This window comes from Crocodylus siamensis, chromosome 14 (genome assembly GCF_052110815.1).
Source record: "Crocodylus siamensis isolate JL-2025a chromosome 14, ASM5211081v1, whole genome shotgun sequence".
NCBI classification, from domain to species: Eukaryota; Metazoa; Chordata; order Crocodylia; family Crocodylidae; genus Crocodylus; species Crocodylus siamensis.
The window spans coordinates 12,960,212-12,980,045 of NC_143408.1; the positions used below are offsets into that span (position 1 = coordinate 12,960,212).

Here is a 19,834-nt window from a genome sequence, read left to right on the forward strand (position 1 = left end):
AAATTGTAAGTATATCAATAAAATATTTGCAAACTGATCTCTCTTTCTTTCTGTAACACACACACACACACATACACAGAGTGGTGTTTCATTTTAATCATGGAAGAACAATAATTTTTATTAGTGAATTTGGGATTTTTTATCCCAGAATTTGCAATTTTTAAACAGGGAACACCAGGATCCCTGCTAGTGAGGCAGGTGGCGGGACCTGGGCAGAGGAAGAGCCTGCCGAGGGCTGGCACCAGGAACCCAGCTGGAGGGAAGATGAGGTGGTTGACCTCCTGGCCATTTGGGGCCAGGAGGACAAGCTTTAACAGTTTACAGTGGTCCACCACAGTGAGCACATCTTCTGGGCAATAGCTGCCCAGATGGCAGAGTGAGGGCATCAGAAAATGCGGCAGCAGTGCTGCATGAAGGCCAAGGCATTGTGGCAGCAATTTACCACAGTCCGTGATGTGAACACGTACTCAGGGGTGGGGTGCATCACCATGCCCCACTATGAGGAGCTGGCCTGCATTCTCAGGCCCACAGCCACCAAGACCCACTGTTACTTCTTTGCCTCTGAGGGAGAAGTGGAAGCAGGGACAGCCAGCCTGGAAACCCGGCCAAAGTCCCCAGAAGTTGGGCTCTCTTCCAGCCCTGCTGACCCACCACCATCCAGTCATGTCAAGGGAGACAGCAGTGAGGGGCAGACACTGCAGGCCACAGCCAGAGACACTGCCATGCCTGAGCGGAGCTCCAAGCAAGAGGTCCCCTGCCTCCTGTAGGATATCGGTAGGAGTGTGGAGTGGTGGACCTGGGTGTCGCCCAGGTCAGGGGAGGCCACACTCTGGCAGCCTAAGCACCAGGCCTCACCCCCACTGGAAACCTTGTCCAGCTCCACGTGCCCCGCAGCCCAAGGCCTAGGATCCAAGCACTCCCAGCCAACCTGGCTGGCTGTCTCCAAGGCATGGTAAGCCATACACACAGCATGGGGAACTGGGAGCCTTTCCCCACCATTCTCCTGCCTTCCCTTCTCCCCTAACCCACTCTTTCTCAAGGTCTCCCTGGGCCCCAAGCCCATCCTTGTCACCTCCCCTACTCCCTACTCTCCTCAGCACCAGTCATCAGCCATACTGGGACCTGCTTCCCAGAAGGGACAGGACAAGCTCCCCACCTTTTCAGCACTCTCTGCTGGATGGATCTGGCCCAGGCCATGAAGTTGGGGGAGGTGAAAGCTGCTGGGGCCACAAGCCCATGGGACCCCAACTCTGAAGCACTGGGACCATTGCCTGAGGGCCTGGGCCTCTTGGAACACTGATCTTCCCTGGGAGGGGAAGAGGCTGGGAGCTGCAGCCTGGGTTGGCTGTGATGCTTGTCCCCAGGAGGATCCCAAACAGTGGAAGGAGGTAGCCAAATCCCAAGATGGCCTCAGCCCTTGTCAGGGGGCCGGGCCCGCAAGGCCCTGGCTTGGGAGCCATCTGCCTGGCCATGTGCCCAAGAGTGAGGCTACTCCCTGGGGATCCTTGTGAAGCTGCTCTTGTCCCATGCTATGTTTCTGTTGCTGAAGATGGCCCTCCATTTTCTCTCTCCCCAGAAAGCCTATCTGCCAAAGAAGAAGTTGATGCCCTGTATCCAGGAGCCACTCGCCAAGTCTTCCAGATGCCAGGGGCTATATGGATGCACCACCTGCAGCAGGAGCAGCACACCCAGTGGGAGAGCTGGCAGGAGGAGGTGCTCCATATGGATCAGGCGTGCTCAGGACTTCTGTAATCAAGTCCTGCAGGAACTAAACTGCTTTCAACACAACCATGCTCTGGACATAGAGGAGGTGCAGACCAGGAGGGCAGCCCTGAAGCACCTAGTCACTCAGATTGAGGGGGAGTGGTAGCTGGCCCTGGAGAGCTTGGAGGAGTGTGCCAACTCTGGGCCTCCATTGATATCTGCATAGCACATGAGTGCAGGGTCACCAGACAGTTCCTGTCCTCCATCCCCACCCCAGTCACTCATGGCACTGTGCCCCAGGCTCTGCCAGCCTCACCACAGCCACCTGGCCCCTCTGCCAAGCCTGCACCCCTGGCACCAGGGAGAGGTCCAGCGGGGAGCAGGTTGGCTGAATGATGTCACAGCTGGCCCCCCAGCAGGCCCCACAGGCCCACTATGGCCATCAAAGAGCATGGATACTGCCTCCCCCTCTCCCAGGCCCAGGACAACCTGCATTGGCTGCCCCTCATGAGGAGCAACCACCCTCTTTTGCAGAGTAACCAAACCCTGGTCCATGTTTCTGTGGCCCCCACACACAGGGTGGTTGTCTTAAGGCTTGGATCTGGGCCATAGAGCAGCCAACCCCTGAACCCCTCCTCCCTGTATGTCCTCCCCTTGAGTTTCCCCCACCCCTCCATGCCGTCTTATTCCCCTGGGCCACATCTATATAATTTTCATTGCTTTCAGGATTGGGGTGAGTGAGGTAGGGAGGGCGAAGGTGGACTGGGTGTATAGTGTTGGTACTGTGGGCATGATGTACTGCTGGTGTTCAGGAAGTTTTGTGGAGTGGGAAGGGGAATAAAATTACACTTGTTTTCAGCACAGCCACACTGCCTGTGCTCTTGTGGTCCTGGCAGTGGGCAAGGATGGAGGCCCCTGGGCAGGTGGCCTGGTGCTGGTTGAGGGAGGCCCGATGCCCTACTCAAAGGGGTGGGCCAGCAGGTGGGTGGTGATGGTGTCCCACACTCTGGCTCCCAAGTGCTGCTGCCAGAGGGGGTGGGTCTCATCTGTGGCGCCATACCTGACTGGCCATCTCTGCTGCAGCTCCAGCTGGATGTTCTGGGAAACACAGCAAGCCTCCTCCACCCACTGAGTCTCAAAAACCTGTCCCTGGGACTCAAACACATTATGCAGGACATATGCTGTGCATAATGCAGGATATGTATTGTAGCACTGCTTCCAGGCAGGTGGCGAGACTCCATTGGCACCCCTTTATCTGACCCAGGCTGCTGTATGGTCCCTGTCCAGGTCTGGCAGGTGTGCAGCCATGGGGCTGCAAATCCAAGGGGGTGGATCCTGTTGCAGGTAGCAGCAGGTCACAGCCAGACAGCAGTGTCCCTTCTACCCCTGCCAGACTGCTGCAGTGGGTAGAAGGTGTAGGGGCTGCTTTAGGTTAGGCTTGCAAGTGTCTTGGGCACACCCATGCACTGGAGCAGTGCAGGAGGGGGGTCCACCCTCTCAGCATATGCTGACAGGACCAGATGAACCACCAGCTCCCAGAGGATGAACCTTACCACTCATTTCCACAGGAGAATGAGGAAAGGCTCCAGGGCCGAGGCATGCTGCTGGCCTGACAGCGGGCAACCTTGACACACCCCTCTCCTGAATGGGATGGGCTCCATTAGGGTCCCGTTGAGCTTCACCAAACACTCTGCAGAGGCATGCAGCACCTGGAGCGCCTGCACAAATTGGTGCCCAAAGCCAAAGGCATGCAGTATGCCTGTGAGGTACCTGTGATCCACTCTGTCAAATGTCTTCTCCTCGTCCAGGGATAGGAGAGTGAAAGACTAGCTCCAGGAGGTCCTCAACCTGTACCTGGTTCTCGAAGATGGAACATCTGGCCACTGTGTACATCTTCGCTGCCACCTTTTAGTCCATGCAGAGGAGGGACATGGGATGCCAGTTCCTCAGGTCATGGGGATCCCCCTTCTTCGGCAGGAGGGTCAGCACAGCCCTGTGGCATGACAGGGGAGCTCCCCACTTCCCTTGGATTCGGCCCAGACTACGGGAAGGTCCAGGCTGAGGACGTCCCATAAGACCCAGTAGAACTCTGTGGTCAGCTCGTCTATGCCCAACACCTTGTTGCCAGCCATCAGGCAGAGGGTGGCCTGCAGGAGTCTGTCCCACAGGGTCTGGTAGACTTCAGTGTCGGTCGGATCCAGGGAGAAGAGCTCTTCTCCCTGTGTTAATATGATTAACCAGTTAGTCTCATCTTAAGTTGTAACCCAGCCACATGTTAAGGTAATTAATGGCATCATAAAACAAGGAATAAGCCTCAAAATTATTCCACAACAATATGTAATAACCTACCAAACCATTAACTGCATATATGGCCACACCCCATGGCTGTGAGTCCCATCAGTTAAGGGGGTTCCCAGACACAGAAGCCTACTACTTGCCAGTGCAGGGGGAGCCCAGAATCATGATCCTGGGTTTCCCTGTATTGAGAGTAAGGTGAGGTGGGTTATGATGCTCGATCCCACAATCATGCTGCTTGCAATTCACATGTACCAAGTGTATGACAGGAAACACAAGGTGGCATAGCAGGAAGCACAATTGTAGTGAACCTGAAACTACCTCATAAATCCATCAGACTCTATTTTCAATCTGAGTGACTCACCAAGAAAGTTTAGCAATGCAGACAGCAGAGCTCCTTGGGATTAAATGTAGCTCATTTGATGTAGTTTTCCCAACAATCTAATTAAAAAAGTAAACTCAGGAGGACCTGGACATCATAAATAAAGAAATAAAGCCCACACGCAATGGAATGTCCTAATATTAAATCTGGGAATTTTTATTTTTTTTAAATGATCTGCTTAACCCTACTATTTTAAGAGAAGGGTAGAACATGGACCATCTGGACTGCTAGATCTAGAATGACCATCAGGTATTCTGTCTACCAGCTAGGAGTGCTTATAATTTGAAACAGATAACTCGTTTGTGTAGTTTAGAAGTTTGTATGTTGGCAACCTTTACGTCAATATTTACTTATGTTTGTTTGCTGATCTAGTCCTTCTTGAGCAGGGAACAGGCTAACTCCTGCCCTCAGTCAGCAGCTCTTCATAAAATTATTTCAGACAGTATGTTTACTTCTTATACAAAGATTCGTTCTTTTACTGTATTTGCTTTTTACTGCATTCTCTCAGTTTGTATCCTGAGGTATTTATGAGATTTACCCAGATCCAAGCCAATTTTGAAGACAACCACACAGTAATTAGATTCTATACATGGAAATCATTGACTGGGGACGAGCAGCCTCACCCCGACCTTTGGCTCCCCCCACTTGCCCTCCACTGCTGCCTGTCCCTCCTGTGCCCAAGAGCCCTGCTGCCTTCCCCCTGTGATGCCTGCATCCCCACCACCTCTCCCTCCCTGACAGTGTCTGCACGCTCTGCCACCTCTGATCCCTGCAGCCTCTGCCCCCATCTGTTGCTTACTGTTTGACAATGGTCTGGCACCGTTCTGCCTGGGGTACAGAGCACAGGGCAGCTCCAACCCTGTACCAGCCACACAGCAGCAGCAGTTGTAGCAGCAACAGCTCTGGCCCCAGGACACTGGAGTTGCTGCTGCAGGGCAGGAGGGTGCCATTGCTGCTGCATGCTGCTCCCTACTCTTCACCAGATAACCCCTACTCACCCGTACACACCGATGCCCTGAGTGCACCCTGAACCATGCTACTCTTCCCCCTACCACCTAACCACAGTTCCAGGCTTACCCCTGCTAGCCCTGCACTCCTCCTATCCTGGCACAGGCCTCCAAAGAAACCTTCCTGTGACCCAGAAGCATTATAGTAAGTGTGGGACAAAGCAGAAGCAGCATTACATTGCTGAGAGAACACTTGCTTCAGGGTACTGTGCTCCTACTCACACATCAAGTGATGCGTCAGTACTCTGTCTGTTGGAGCTTCAATCAGCCTGCCACTGCTTAGCGTAGTTACTGATAGCTAAGATTTTTTTACAGACTTTACTGACAGGCATTTTTAGCTGCTGCGTCGTTTTTAACTAACAATTTTTTTGACAATTGGAAGTTCTGTCTCCAACATACACAATTCCATCTCCTTCCCCCTGTTCTCCATCTAATCGTGCACTGCTGACTAAGGATTGGCAACCAGGGCACCATATCCAACTGCCAACTTAGAGGGAGTTCAAAAACATACACTGCCATTGCTCGTAGCTTGGCCACACTTGCACCATCACTCTTGCTAGCGCTGCCACCCAGGATTCAGAACCATCTTGGTATACCTCTACTGCCATATGCAAACAGTGCGTGTAGTGCTACTAGTGCCCAGATCCTATTTACCCGTTACATGTTTAAGTGCTGGGTAGGTAGCTGCATAATTGCCACCTTTGGCAGTGATGCACTATTTGCAATTCAGCATTACCCATGTAAATCCAGGCAAGGCCTCAAAGCTTAGTTAGGGGTTTGCAACGCATTAATTTTAGGTGGCTCAGGGAGCTGTTAACCCTGAGATTATCCACACATTAACATGTGAAGCTAGATTTAAGTCCTCATTATGCAGCTCAAAGTTATGACACTCCCGGGCAGGATTATTTGTGATCCATGCCACCCAAATCGTATTACACTGAGATGTAGCCCCTCTAAGCTACACTTAGTGTAAAGAACTCACCTATCCCTGCTGGCCCAGATCAGACCCACTGCCCCCCTGTCCTGTGCTGTCACTGCTGAGCCGGGTGGGCTAGCCTGGAGCAGGCACAGGGTGCACAGCGTAGGGGTTGTGCTTGCAGGTCTCTGCTAGTACCATGGGGCTGAGGCTGAGGCAGCAGTGGCAGCAGCCAGAAGGAGCCGCTGCCATCTGGGCTGCCTAGAATGGCAGTCTAGATGAGAAGCTGCCACAGTTCTGCTGAATGCCCAGGGAGCAGCAAGACATGCCACAGGCAGATAGTGCCTGATAGGGCTATGCAAAGCTTCTGGTGTTGATTCGATTCAGAGAACATCTGGCCCAATTCAGTGGCTGAATCTCTGAATCCAAATCAAATTGGGAGACCAGTAAAAAAGTCTGAATCAATTCAAAGCCTCCAAATCAATTCAGAAAAGATTTGGATAAAGATTCAGAGTTTTGGTGATTTGGGCAGGCCCTGCTCGCCGCTGCAGGGAGATGGACCTGGTTTCCATGCTAGTAAGTAGGGGGCAGGGCACGGCGGGGTATAGAAGGGGGGAGGGGACCATGGGGGGAACCCTACCAGGCCGCATCCCCTTGCTGCTCCCCCAGCCCTCCTGAGCATGCCCGAACCCCTGTCCCCTCTATCAGCCCTGTCAATGGCTGCCCCACCCAGCCCAGCATCCTGGCACTTAAAAAAAAAAAAGCCTTCCACTCACTGGCTTTTGCTGGGTGGGGCCTGGTGGGGCAGCCATTGATGGGGCTGGGAGAGAACAGGCAGGGAATGGGGTCTGTTTGATTCAGAGATTCAGCCGATTCAGCAGCTGAATTACCAAATCAAATCACTGTCCCCTGAATTGGCCGAATCCAAATTGAATACTTTCCACTTTGCATAGGCCTAGTTCCTGGGCCAGGTGGGACCGAGGGACTCACCGCAGGCTGGACAAAGGCTGGATCTGGCCTCTGGGCTGTATTTTGCCCACTGGAATACTGGAATATACAGTAGATAACCATTGATTCTCTGGATCATGGTGTACATGTAAGAGGTCTAGTCACTAAGGCCTTCAATGCATATGTGTAGGCAAGGATATGAAGGAGTGGAGGCTGCCCAAGACCTACCATCCTTTTCTTTAGACCACTGAGACAGAATCCAAGTCCATCCATTCAGGGTACTTTTACATGCGCCTGGGGTGTGAGGGTTGGGGCAGCTCTTTAATTAGAGAGGCTCCAGGAGCCACTCTAATTAAAGAACCACCACATCTCAGGTATCAGCATCCCTGTGCTTCAAAAGTGCTGAGGACACTTGAAATAAAGCTTGTTCACCATTTGAAGTCGGCTGTAATTATAGCATGTCAGAGCAGCCTCACTGCTTATGTATAGGTTTTCTCTGCTGCCACTGAATATGTCTAGTATCTATGGCAAGAAGATATGCAGTTTACTGAGAACTGTTTTATAATCTGGGATTTTGAATGCTGCTTGAGCTGTCTATTAAGTTGTACTTAGATCGACTTCTTTAATTACTATAATACTGAGCTGCCCAGAAGGACAAAGATTGGACACTCTTAGCTTTGGCCCATTCAGGTAAAACACACAGCTGACTTACTTTCTGGACTTCAGTGTCTTTCTTGCTGCTGGGAAGGGTCCAAGACCTAGGATATGCAATGTAAAAATGTTATTTGTCTTTTTGCAGCACCCTTACCCAACAGAGGATGAGAAAAGGCAGATAGCAGCACAAACAAACCTGACACTTTTGCAAGTCAATAACTGGTGAGTTAACTTAAGAGGGGTTCTGGGAATTTCCCTGCTTTATTGCTTATTAAACTGTTGTATCTTAATGCCCTTCCTGAGCCTGGTATTTAACACATGGGTAGCAAGATGCTGATTAAGTTCCTCAGGCACCTACCTCTATTGACCACTTCTCAGAACAATATAGGAATAAAACCTAAAGGAAAAGGGCCTTTTCTATCTTTTTTTTTAGGTCTTGTATATAAATTATAGATTAAGTAAAAATAGCTCCTAAACAAAAATGGGGAAAGCAAGTGGAATAGTGCATGGCAAAGCTGTGTGCAGCATGGCCTGGAATAGCTGATAAAGCTGTAGATGTAAATTCTAAGGCATATTCAAAGTTAAAATTAAAACGTGTATTTGTTTATATTTATTTTTATCTTTTTCCATTTTCTGTCAGTAATCAGTTAATGACATCGCTATACCCCATGCCATATAATTTGTCAGCAGAAATGGAAATTAAAGAAGATGAAATTAGGCCAATAAATTACAACAGTAAGATTGATTAATTAAAATAACATATTGATAATCAAAGTGAAACCAGAGAATATAACATTTTCTTTCATGAAACAGCCCAGAACATGTTTTTGAAAGGCAAAATGAAGGAAAAACAAGGTCTTTCTTTGTAATAAGTAACCAAGTAGCATCAGCTGGGAAGCTGAGTCTGCTCATTGTTCTGGTCATCACTGCTTTCAGATTTTACTTTTGCTTTTGGAAGGTAAACAGCAGTATTACTGTACAGTCTTACTGTTTTTCTCACATATAATGCTCAGTGCAACTTCCAGCAGTTGGATTTGGGGAAACGAGTATGTTTTGTATGCAAGAAAATATGGTATAAGTCTTTTGGAGAATATTCTAGGCCAAGTGCTAGTCTCACTGAAATTATTGGAGGATGCTTACTTACATTAATAAGACCAGAATCTGGTTCCCTAAGAGTACATTTGCTAGTAAAATACTAAGAGAAAGTAGAGCCTTAGATCTTAGAAACGGTGGACATCCAGAAATCATTCTTGGCCCAGTTCAAGCACATGCTGCCTGAACATCACTAGTGCGACATCTTGGATATCAATATGCTCCAGTCATTGGTGACATAAATGATAGAATAAACAAATCAGACCTGACCTGGCACTACAAGACTTAAGTTTACAAACTGTTTATTTTTCATAAAACAGCATAACTTGTAAAAATATTGCATTCAGTTGGAAATGGACATGCAACATTTACATGGTGGGCAGAGAAGACATTAAGTAGGAAAATTCACTATAAAGAGTTCAACCACAAGGTCTGTCATTATACTCTCTGCTACACTTCTAATGCTAACTTTCATTAACTTCAATAGAAATTACATCTAGTTATGGTAAAACCTGAATTTAGGATTAATTTCAAAAGGGAATTTATGTGCCAGAAGTGCAATTTAGGCACTTTTGTGCTTTATAAATAAGTTCAAGACAACAATTCACTGCACTTTAGATAGTGTGCACAGACAGAAGCATAACCATCCTGGGTTGGTTGTTATCAGTCTCTGCCCTAAGGCTACTTGGGATTAATAAACTACATGTCTCTAAGCCTAAGTCACTGGAAGCATCTGTACATGTGCTCCACAGGGAGGAGTCTGTTTTTAATTAGAGTGGCTCTTGGGAACCACTCTAATTAAAATGCCCACAGTGTCTCATGTGTTCAGTGTCCAACATTTCAAAACAGTGGTGTGGGTGCTTTAAGTAAAGCTTGTCAAACATTTTGAAATGCAGGGACACTGAATACATAAGACCCTGCAGCACACTGGAACATTCTTATTAGAAATCAATGAGTCGAGTCTCCTCCAAAGTTTTCTAATCAGAATGCATCAGAGCATGTGTAAAAGTGCCCTGGGGGTGCAATCCAGTAGTCATGCTCAGAGCATTTTTTCTATATACCAACACTGTTGAATCTAGCACCCATGGTCACGTGGGCACACCTTTCAAGTAATGTGCCACTTAAAGCTATTTCCCAAGAAATGGCAGATCTAAGACCTATACCATCCTTACAAGATATTCAAATCCACAAGTTTTCTGTTCTAGTGCAATGAGTCTGTAAGTTAGAAGAGAGCCACACTCCATCCTTGATGCTGAATTTGGATCACTGCATAGCCAGGACTGCAAAATTAGGGGGCTAGAAAGAGGACATGTAAGAGGATGGTAGTCTAATAATGAGGATAATCCCTTGGGATGGATGAGCTGATTTCTGGTCCACCCTCCAAAAATATTTTGTTATATTTTATTGAATGATTGTGTAATGCAAAAATCATCAACCCTGTTAGGACCAGGGACTAGGACCTAGGACTCCTCTCATGGGAGTTTCAACAGTGGGGTACAAATCATTCTCTCTTTATCAAGACAGTATATTAGGCCTGCCTAGACCTAGGGAAATATGGAGTTAGGCCTCTAGGCACCTATCTGAAGAGCAGAGGTGACAAAAGTGAATAGAGGCATGGGAAGCACAATTATGAGGAAAGGATGAAAAAAACTAGAGCTATTTTGTCAAGAGAAGAAAAGACTGCTGGGATTTTATAACAGTCCTCAAATACCTGAAGGGTGATTATAAATAGATTATAAATATTTTTCTGTGGTTGTAGGAGAGAGGATTGGAGTAATGGTCTCAAATTACAGCAAAGTATACTGAGATTGGAAATTAGGAAGAACTTTCTGATGATGAGGATGGTCAAGCATTGAACAGGCTACCTAGAGAAGTTGAAGAATCTCTCTGGAAATAATCCCTGGAAATATTCAAGAGCAGGTTGGACAGATATTTGACTGGGATGATTTAGTCAAGGATAATCCTGCCTTGAGCAAGTGACTGGATTAGATGACTTCATGAGGTCCCTTCCAGCCCAACTTTCCTATTATCTGTAACTTTAAAAACCTAAATCTTTAAAAAATCTGGCTCTTGCAGCCCTGAATTAATGCCCAGTAACATCACCTAAACACAAGTCATAGCAACTAGTATACATTTACTATCTCAAAGTGCCCTTGATCATAGGAGCACTGAGATACATGGTCTTGCTTGATACTCCCCCACCATACTCACCCCCAAATCTCACAATAACTTTAAACCTACAGCAATTCAAATAACTATTTTTTCCCCCTGTTTTGGAAAGGTTTATCAATGCCCGACGGCGCATTCTGCAACCCATGCTTGATGCAAGCAATCCAGATCCAGCTCCCAAAGCCAAGAAGATCAAGTCCCAGCATCGGCCTACTCAAAGATTCTGGCCCAACTCCATCGCAGCTGGTGTGCTGCAGCAGCAAGGAGGCAATCCTGGTACTAATCCTGATGGTAAGAATGCAGTGAGGATAAGGCATGAGAATGACTTCTGAAGGCCTTCGAGAATTGCTGCCATGGAGAATAAAAGCAGAATCCTTGCATAGTTTACCTCATTATAGCAAGGAATCAGCTTAAACTATTGAGGACCAAAAACTGGCTTTGCATTATTTTATCTATGGAAATCTGACATGGGTGATAGTTTAGCAGTGACTGAGAAACCTATGAGAAACCTCTCCTTGCAAAACTGAGGGGATCAAAAAGAAAATGTAAACTCATTTCCTGATCCTCATTTGCCATAGTGACTAATAAAATCATAGGCCATGTGCTGTGTCAGCTGATGAACACAAGAAAATGGTGTTGAATCTCTTTTTTCTTACCAATGCATTCTCTGTACCTATGCACATCTATAACAATGTCCATGTGAAAAATGGACACAGGCTGTACCCTGTGTGTTTACCCCTTGTGGATGTTCAGTTGTGTCTAAGGCTCAAAAATGTAGTCAACCAAAGCCTATGATTTAGACTCAGGAACAGATTAAAATAAGTCTTCAGTAGCTAAGTGGCTAGAGAAACCATGTGTGTGGGGCTCAGGAAAGGGGTCCTGGATTCTCTGAGTGAAGCAGAAGTCCTCTCCACAATGCCCTCCACCCATGTTTTTTAAAATTACTAAGGGGCAATGGCTAAGCTTCAACATCTTAAGTGCAAGTTTATTTCACTTCTTTGCAGAATTGAATTTTACTTATGCAGCTTCGTGATTCGCATATGTAGCCACTGATGGCTGTCTGTCCCAGCGATGGCTCTCAAAACTGCTATACTTGTCACATGCTCCACTCCTAATATACACAATTAAAAACACTGTAGCAGACCAAAGCACCACAGTGACACTGATTGCCATTCCTTGCCATGGAAGTTGTGGCTGTCAAGAGTTGGTATGCATGCAGATGATGCCACCAGTAAAACTACCTCAACCCAGAGACTTTCTGATACAGGGACCAATCAAGGGTGTAGTGATATGTTAATTATAGGTAGCTTCTGGGGCTCTTAACCCCTGGATTATTTGCACATTAACACCTAAAACTAGTTTTAAGCACACTTTAGGAAGTTTAAGATTACACCATTCCAGGGCAGATTTATTTCTGAGCCGTGTTACACAGCTCATGTTTCTTTAATGTGTGGCCACTCTGCAAGATGAGCTGCTCTAGCTGTAGTCCTCCAGTATCCACCCTCTGAACCTCTACTGCCTGAGAAAGGAGGGGAGGGGAGGGTAGTGGCACCAAACCAACTCCCCCTCCCTCTCCCACTCCCAGTGGTGTGACTGTCCCACCCCCAGGGTGCCACCGTGCACAAACAGCCTGCAAAGCACATGGCACATGGCAGCTAGCCAGGTCACAGGGCATGGATGGGTCTGGAAGTGTGTCTAGTGGGTATGGGGAGAACAAGGTAGGGAGCCACGTTGGGTCCTCATGAGTTAAAGCTTCGTTCCTGGGGCAGGGGCTTTATCTCCCCAGCTTTAACTCCCCCAAAAGCAACTTCCCTTACTCTTCCCAGCCACCCCAGCAAGCACAACCAATGGCCCCACCCAATCCCAATTTATTAAAACATGAAGCCTTCTTTAATTTACAACTTCTTCATTTATTTTTAAATTCTTCTCTTCTTTCTTTTATTTTATTCTTCAGTGGCTGACTGCCCTTATTTCATCCCCCATCCCATTTCCTTTCCACTTCCCATTTCATTACCCACCATTAACTCTCTGCCTTCCCACTTCATGTTCCTAACTGTCCCCCAATCTATCTCTCTCACATCTCCACCTAGAGCCTGCTCTGGATCACTAGACCTCTAGTGGAAAATCACAGCTGTGCAGGTGAGGGATAGTCTTCCTGCCCTTGGGGCAGGGGGCTGGACTCAGTGATCTTCCGAGGTCCCTTCCAGCCCTAATGTCTATGAATCTATCAGTCAAAGAAGGTTTTTAGCCCTAAGGTGTGACCAGTCCAAACTGAAGCTAGCATTAACACCAGTCATCATTTGAGCCGCTCCAAGTGCAACATGTAACAAGGCCCTAATACCTAAATCCAAAGTGTTTATGACTATAAGTTCAAAGGGAAGAATCAAGTTCCCTTGAATACGCTGAAAAAAATATACTGACTTCTCCTGTCCTTTCACAAATTAACAAACTAATCTTAATTAATACCTTGGACAAATCTTAGATTTTTTTATGATGGTGAAAGACTTAGTATCTGAGTACAAGATTATTCTGGAGTTTTTAAAAGAGTTTTAATTTATGGATCTCAAAGCAAACTCTCTCAGGAAAAGTATGCCAAAGCTTCAGAGATCCCACTTGGTCACTCAACACTGATAGAACGCAACAAAATTCTGACAGCATCAATTAACATTCAGAAAAATACCTAAATGACTTAAGAGCATGGGCCTTTGGTTGTAAGTCACTCAGAGTTTTTGATTTTTTTTTGCCAGCATCATTGATTCACTCTGCAGTCATCCACAGATTCCTCAAATTGAATATGAAGTGTATGCTGCCAACCTTGATGCCCTATCTAAGGGTGCCTATGTGAAGAAATCCTCCTCTGTCTGTCCCTGCTTGGGTCAGTCCAGCAATGCCCCTCTCTCCTTCACTTGCTGCTGTTTGATTCAATCTGGTCACCTAGGTGATCTGGTAAGATAAATTCCTAAGGAGAGCAGGAGCTTGCTTTTCCTCCAGCAGCACTTTGGAACACATAAGCAGCAGCCTCCAGAGACTCCCTATTTAGCTTGACCATCAAGTTGAAAGCCTGGGGCTCTTTCTATCTCAAGACCAACCCCGTTTCTTACTTGGCAAGGATTTCCTTTTATCCTCTGCTTATACCTAGGGCTTGGCCCCTAGTTAGCTGGTTCAGGTTTCCTGAGTTCTTTTTAATTCCTAATGTCCCAAGTATTTTTATTCAATTCCACCTTTGTTGGGTAGAGCCTATAGATACCATCACTCCATAATTATGACCCTTCACATTTAACATGTCTGCACACACATCTGAAACCTATGAAACTTTCCGTCTATGTGTTTCAATTTCCCCATCTGTAAAGGAAGTATATTAATACTTACATGACACACCTTTGTAAAGCTGCTTTAGGCAGGCCAGGTTCTTTGGGTAGATGTAATCTCTTTTATTAGACCAACTGAGTAGTGGAAAAAAAAGTTCTTTGCAAGCTCTTTTAAACTAAAGCTCTTTTATACCTTTGATAAGTCATGTGTACTGATGTTAATATTTTTTTAAACTTAGTATGTCAAATGCAGAGTCACCACTAAAAATTCAGGTTTTTTATTGGTTTATCTAAAGTTTTGGCAATAGGGATTCTGTGATTTTTTTACTGCAAATCTTTTTAATTGAAGTGAAGGTTTTAATTTAGTTATATGGAATAGGAAAAACTGAGGATACCAAAAAATATGGGATTCCATAGTCAAAAATAGTGGCAGAACAATGTCAAATGGCACTCTATCCCTGGCAAGTTATATCACCCAAATACAATTTCTTATATACCTATTGTTTTTATTGTAGGCTCTATAAATATGGACAACCTGCAGTCTCTCTCATCCGATAATGCTACCATTGCTATGCAGCAAGCCATGATGGCAGCTCATGATGACTCACTTGATGGTACAGAAGATGAGGAAGAAGATGAAATAGAGGAAGAGGAAGATGATGAACTGGAGGAAGATAACGATGAGCTCCAGACAACAAATGTTAGTGACCTTGGTTTGGAACACAGTGACTCACTGGAGTAGCAAATAACTGAAGGTCCCTGATTTTAAACAGATGCCTCCTGGAAAGTTGTTCCTTACCTAAATCAGAAGCTGAGGAATCCTTGAACTTTGTCAAACAAGTTCCCACACATTTCTTTAAAAATCATACATGACAAAATCAAGTAATGATGCCCTACAAATTGTCCCATTTGCCTGAATCAGACTGCAGATGTGGACTGGTGTGCACATTTAAGAGACCGGTAGAATGTGCAGGCTTATTATTTAAATGGAGGACACGTGTTTACAAGGCACATATTGTGGCCAGCTTTTTCCTTTTTCTTTTCTTTTGATAAGAACACAAAAGTGTTTTTAGGGTAAGCTGTTTTCTGTATGACTGTTTGATGGATGTTATCATGAAATGCCTTTTTGTGATATGCAGGTAAGAGGCAAGCCTTTTCATTTTCATTGCTTTTCTGAAAGATTTATAGATATGAAAGTTCTCACACTTTTTTAGAAAAGTAAAAGATTGTAATGATTATAGAGATCCAAATGTAGGGATATCAGTTTGCAAATTTTCAGAATTTAAAACTGAATATCGAAAAGAATTTAACATTGGATTCACTTATGCCCTAATTAGAGCTGATTAAATGAATTTCTACTCTTTAGACTTCCAGCTTGTACTATACAAGTGTAGCAAATCAGAGTACAGAGGAGGCACACATTTTGTGACAGCTCAGTGTGAAACTGTCAGATGGACAACTCTTCTAAGAAAACTGAGAATTTAAACCATTTTAATTTGATTTTCTGTTTATGACATAATTAGTGGACTTTCTATGCCATAGGTGCAATGTCACATGACTAAGAACATACCAAGAATGTGTATTTTAGGTGCTACTAAATAAAGACCATGAATACTGAAAAATTCAGTCAGAAATAACTGGATACTTTTATACTTGCAGTATATTAATCAAACGTGAAACAAAATTCTAAATTTTCCTTGTTCATCTGACATGTGTTCAAATTTCAGAAACAGTTCCATACTCTGCTATGATAAATACAGGTAACTTCTGTTTGATCTCCTGGCTTTGAGGCATCAGGGATTTCTAAAATAGGAACATTTTCTTGAGCAACACTAATTGATGTTTCTGTCTAGACAATGAAATAAAAAAGGCCTTCCCATCATACCTCCACCCATCATATGGAATACACACCAAAATTACTTCTTGTTTAACCATTTCATCCAGAAAATATGAATGCTAGAACTGGAACCCTCTTGAAATAAAATGCAAGCATAGATATCTTTTATACAGTTTGATTTGGGATCAGATCCATAAACACTTTCATTTGTGAATGAAGAAGGTATGTGATGAGATACGGGGCAATACTAGTAATAGAAGTCCTGGGAAACATGACTGCCCAATATTCTAATACATAAAACTAATAAGAATGAGATTATTGAAACACCATATTTTATGACATTACCCTGCACCTTTCCCCCCCCCCCCAAACCAACTTGTGGAAATCGAGGTGTGTATTCATAGATTCATAACTATTAGGGTCAAAAGGGACCTCAGCAGATCATTGAGTCCAATGCTGTACCCCAGGCAGGAAAAAGGTCTGGGGTCAGATAACCCCAGCCAGGTGCTTGTTCATTACAAGTGAGAAAAACGTATCCCCATGCATCTGGAATTTTAGTGACAGGGGAGAGGTGGCAGCGTTAATTGTCATGGCTTCTAAAGCAATGCCAATTAATGCTCCACTTCCCCATTGCCACCAAATTTCTGGACCCATAGGGAGCCCTCTCCCATGCTTGCCAGTTGACATGCCTCTTCACACTGGATTGAGCTAGTGCATGGGGTCAGACCCAGCAGGTGGCCCCAGATCTGGCACGCAGCCCTGGACTGGGTCACAAGGGTGGACTTGCCCCAGACCCAGGGCATATGGTTGGACCTGGCACACAGCCCCAGATCTGACATGTGGTATTGGACTCCAAACCTGGCCCTGGACCTAGTGAACTGAGTCAAACCCAGCATGTGGCCTCAGACCCAGAACATAGGTTTGGACCCATCATGCTGCCCCAGACACTGGATCCCAGATTCAATGTGCAGAGCTGGACCATGTATACAGCCCCCAATGCAGCAGGTGACCCTAGACCCAGTACATTGTGCTGATCCACAGGCCACATCTGGCACATGGGACTGGCAGCAAGCTCAGGATCCAGCTCAGCTCCCTAGCTGCTACTATTCAGTTTCTGTAAGGAAGATTTTTTTTCCTTCATGGTGCCTTTTACAAATAATGTACCATGAAGGAAAAAAAAGCTCCTCTATTATATATAGGAGATTGCTGTATGTGAGAAAATATGATAATCAGAAAAATGGAAGGGAAGACCCTTGAACATTCAGTCTCTCCCTCCTCCACTCCATGATAGTGAATACTGGAACTGAATAAGGGTACATTTCTCATGCACATTTGAATCACTGTAAATTGTAATTAGAACATTTCAGTAAGAAACCATAGCTAACAATCCTGTACCTCCTGGAAGTGGCTTCTTTTGAAAAAGTGGAAGGTCTTTAAGTTCCACTGTTGGAGAGAGGAATGGATTTGAAACTGATGCAGGCTTTCTGAAATGAATCATAGAAATGTAGGGCTGGAAGGGACCTCTGCAAGTCACCTAGTCCAGCTCCTGCTTAACGCTTGAATGTCCTGCTCCCTCCCCCTCTTCCCCAAAGACAGCTGATATTTAACGGTTTTGTAGAAAATTGGCAAAACAATTTAATTTCAAGTCAATGTAATAGACCATATCTCAATGTCATAATTAGAACAAGTTCCACTTTTGAGAGTGTGATGGGCTTTACTCCTTGGATCATATTCTGTGTTGAACACATTTGCATAAAACACCATCCCCAACACTACACAGACTTTATGTACCCCTACATGTACCTGATTTTATATAGTCCTCACAACTAAATAATGTACTCTGGGTTTGAGATATTTTTCAGTAAAATTAATGTTTTATTATAAAGCTTGATCCCACTTTTAAGATTTATTCCTCTACAACAATGATTTTTCCTCTTCCCTGAACCTGCAGTCTTCACTCTGCTTCTTCTTTTGGGTCTTGAGGAGTTGAGAGGTTTTATTAAACACAATAAAGGTTGGGTCAATAATTCCATGGGAACGTTATGGAATGGCAATGGGCATGAAGACCCATTTTCAATACTGGTATGGCTTGAATGTAATGTGTAATTTCATAAAAAATCATTGTAATTTAGTATTAATTCATGTCCATTTATTATAAAGTGCTACCAGATGAGGTTTTGAAGATGTATTTCATTGTGATTTTATTTATATGTTCTTGAAAAAGAATTAGGAATAAAGAGTAATAGAAATTCATGCTAGTGGGGGAACCCAGTGCTACACAAGATATGAGTTCTTTTAACTTGATTCTCTTTTGTCAGGCCTCAGAATTGAAAATTGTTGTTATTCTCAAAAACTGTTGAAGATGTCTGAAATGGTGGCCATTCCTTATAGCCACTACTATAACTGTTTTGTGATAATGACTGGAAGACGAGAGCAACCTGACTGAGAAAAGTCAGTCCTCCTTCTACAGCAGTAATTCCTTCTACAGCAAGCTGCATTTATTTTCACGTTTATTCTCACAATCCATATGTGGGATATGTATCTGAATTAAAGGAACAGATACACAGGTCTGAGCAATCATTTTGTTCAATCCAAAAGAGCTGCAGATCATATTGCTTATATTGGGCATTCAACTCCTGTAACTGTGAGGCTAAAATACTCAAAATTATCTAGCTGACAAAGTAAATGCATTTCTAAATAAAGATAAAAAATGGAATTCTGATGTAAACATTCTGTGTAATCACAGGACTGTGTATGTCCCCTCAGGTTAATTGATGGTTCTTGTTCTTGTTTTGCTATTTTCTCTTACTTGTTTGTCTTTCTGTTTGAGGCTCCCCTGAATGCAAAACTAATGGGCCACTCACTCCATTGTTCCTTCCACACATATAGGAACACATATCCTTTCAGAGAATAGACTTACAAGAGCAGAACTTCCCATTACAGCGTCAGTGCTCCCTGTGTTTCAAAAGGATCTATCCACTTTAGTAAGGGACCTGGCAACATCCAAAGGGTTAGAAGTATCATTTCAATGAGAGTCCAGGGTTTCTCCCATGGCCTTCAGTCAGATCTTCTTCTGCAGACATCTTGGTGAGAACCTCTGCCAGCTCAGGATTTGAATTAAAGCTTTGTACCCAGGTCTAAAACCACACCTTGTGTGCTTCACCTCTTTCCTATTAAAACTGCTAACGCTCCTGGGATGAGTGACCAGGCCTCTCATCCAGTCAAACACCATTCTGTTAAGGAAACCTCAAGAGAAACAGTCCTGCAGCATCCAAGAAGTTACATGTTAACACTATTTTTCAAGTGGCTAGATCTACAACCTCTGTACTTTTGACATCACACTGCAGATTTTGGAAGAGAAACAAAAAGCCCTTTCTGCAGTGCAATCGGTACTGAACATAAGAGGTCTCTATACTTTCCTTTACCTAGGAAAAGTTACAGAATGAGAATAAATAGTGAAAAAACAAACAAACTTACTACTGCTCCTCTTAATACCAGTGGAAATCTTTAGCATGAGCCTCT

At 44.8% G+C, this 19,834-nt stretch overlaps 1 protein-coding gene across 9 annotated transcripts in view; it reads left to right on the forward strand.

The window, feature by feature from the left end:
* Positions 1-18,389, forward strand: part of PKNOX2 (PBX/knotted 1 homeobox 2) — an 827,020-nt gene extending 808,631 nt beyond the window's left edge. For all 9 annotated transcript variants that reach the window (XM_090027048.1, XM_090027051.1, XM_090027055.1 and 6 more), the window contains 3 exons: positions 8,052-8,128; positions 11,280-11,458; positions 14,991-18,389. In XM_090027048.1, coding sequence (XP_089883174.1) covers positions 8,052-8,128; positions 11,280-11,458; positions 14,991-15,217 — 483 coding nt within the window. In that variant the 3' untranslated portion in view covers positions 15,218-18,389. The remainder of the gene's footprint in view (positions 1-8,051; positions 8,129-11,279; positions 11,459-14,990) is intronic.
* The last annotated feature ends 1,445 nt before the right edge of the window (positions 18,390-19,834 follow it).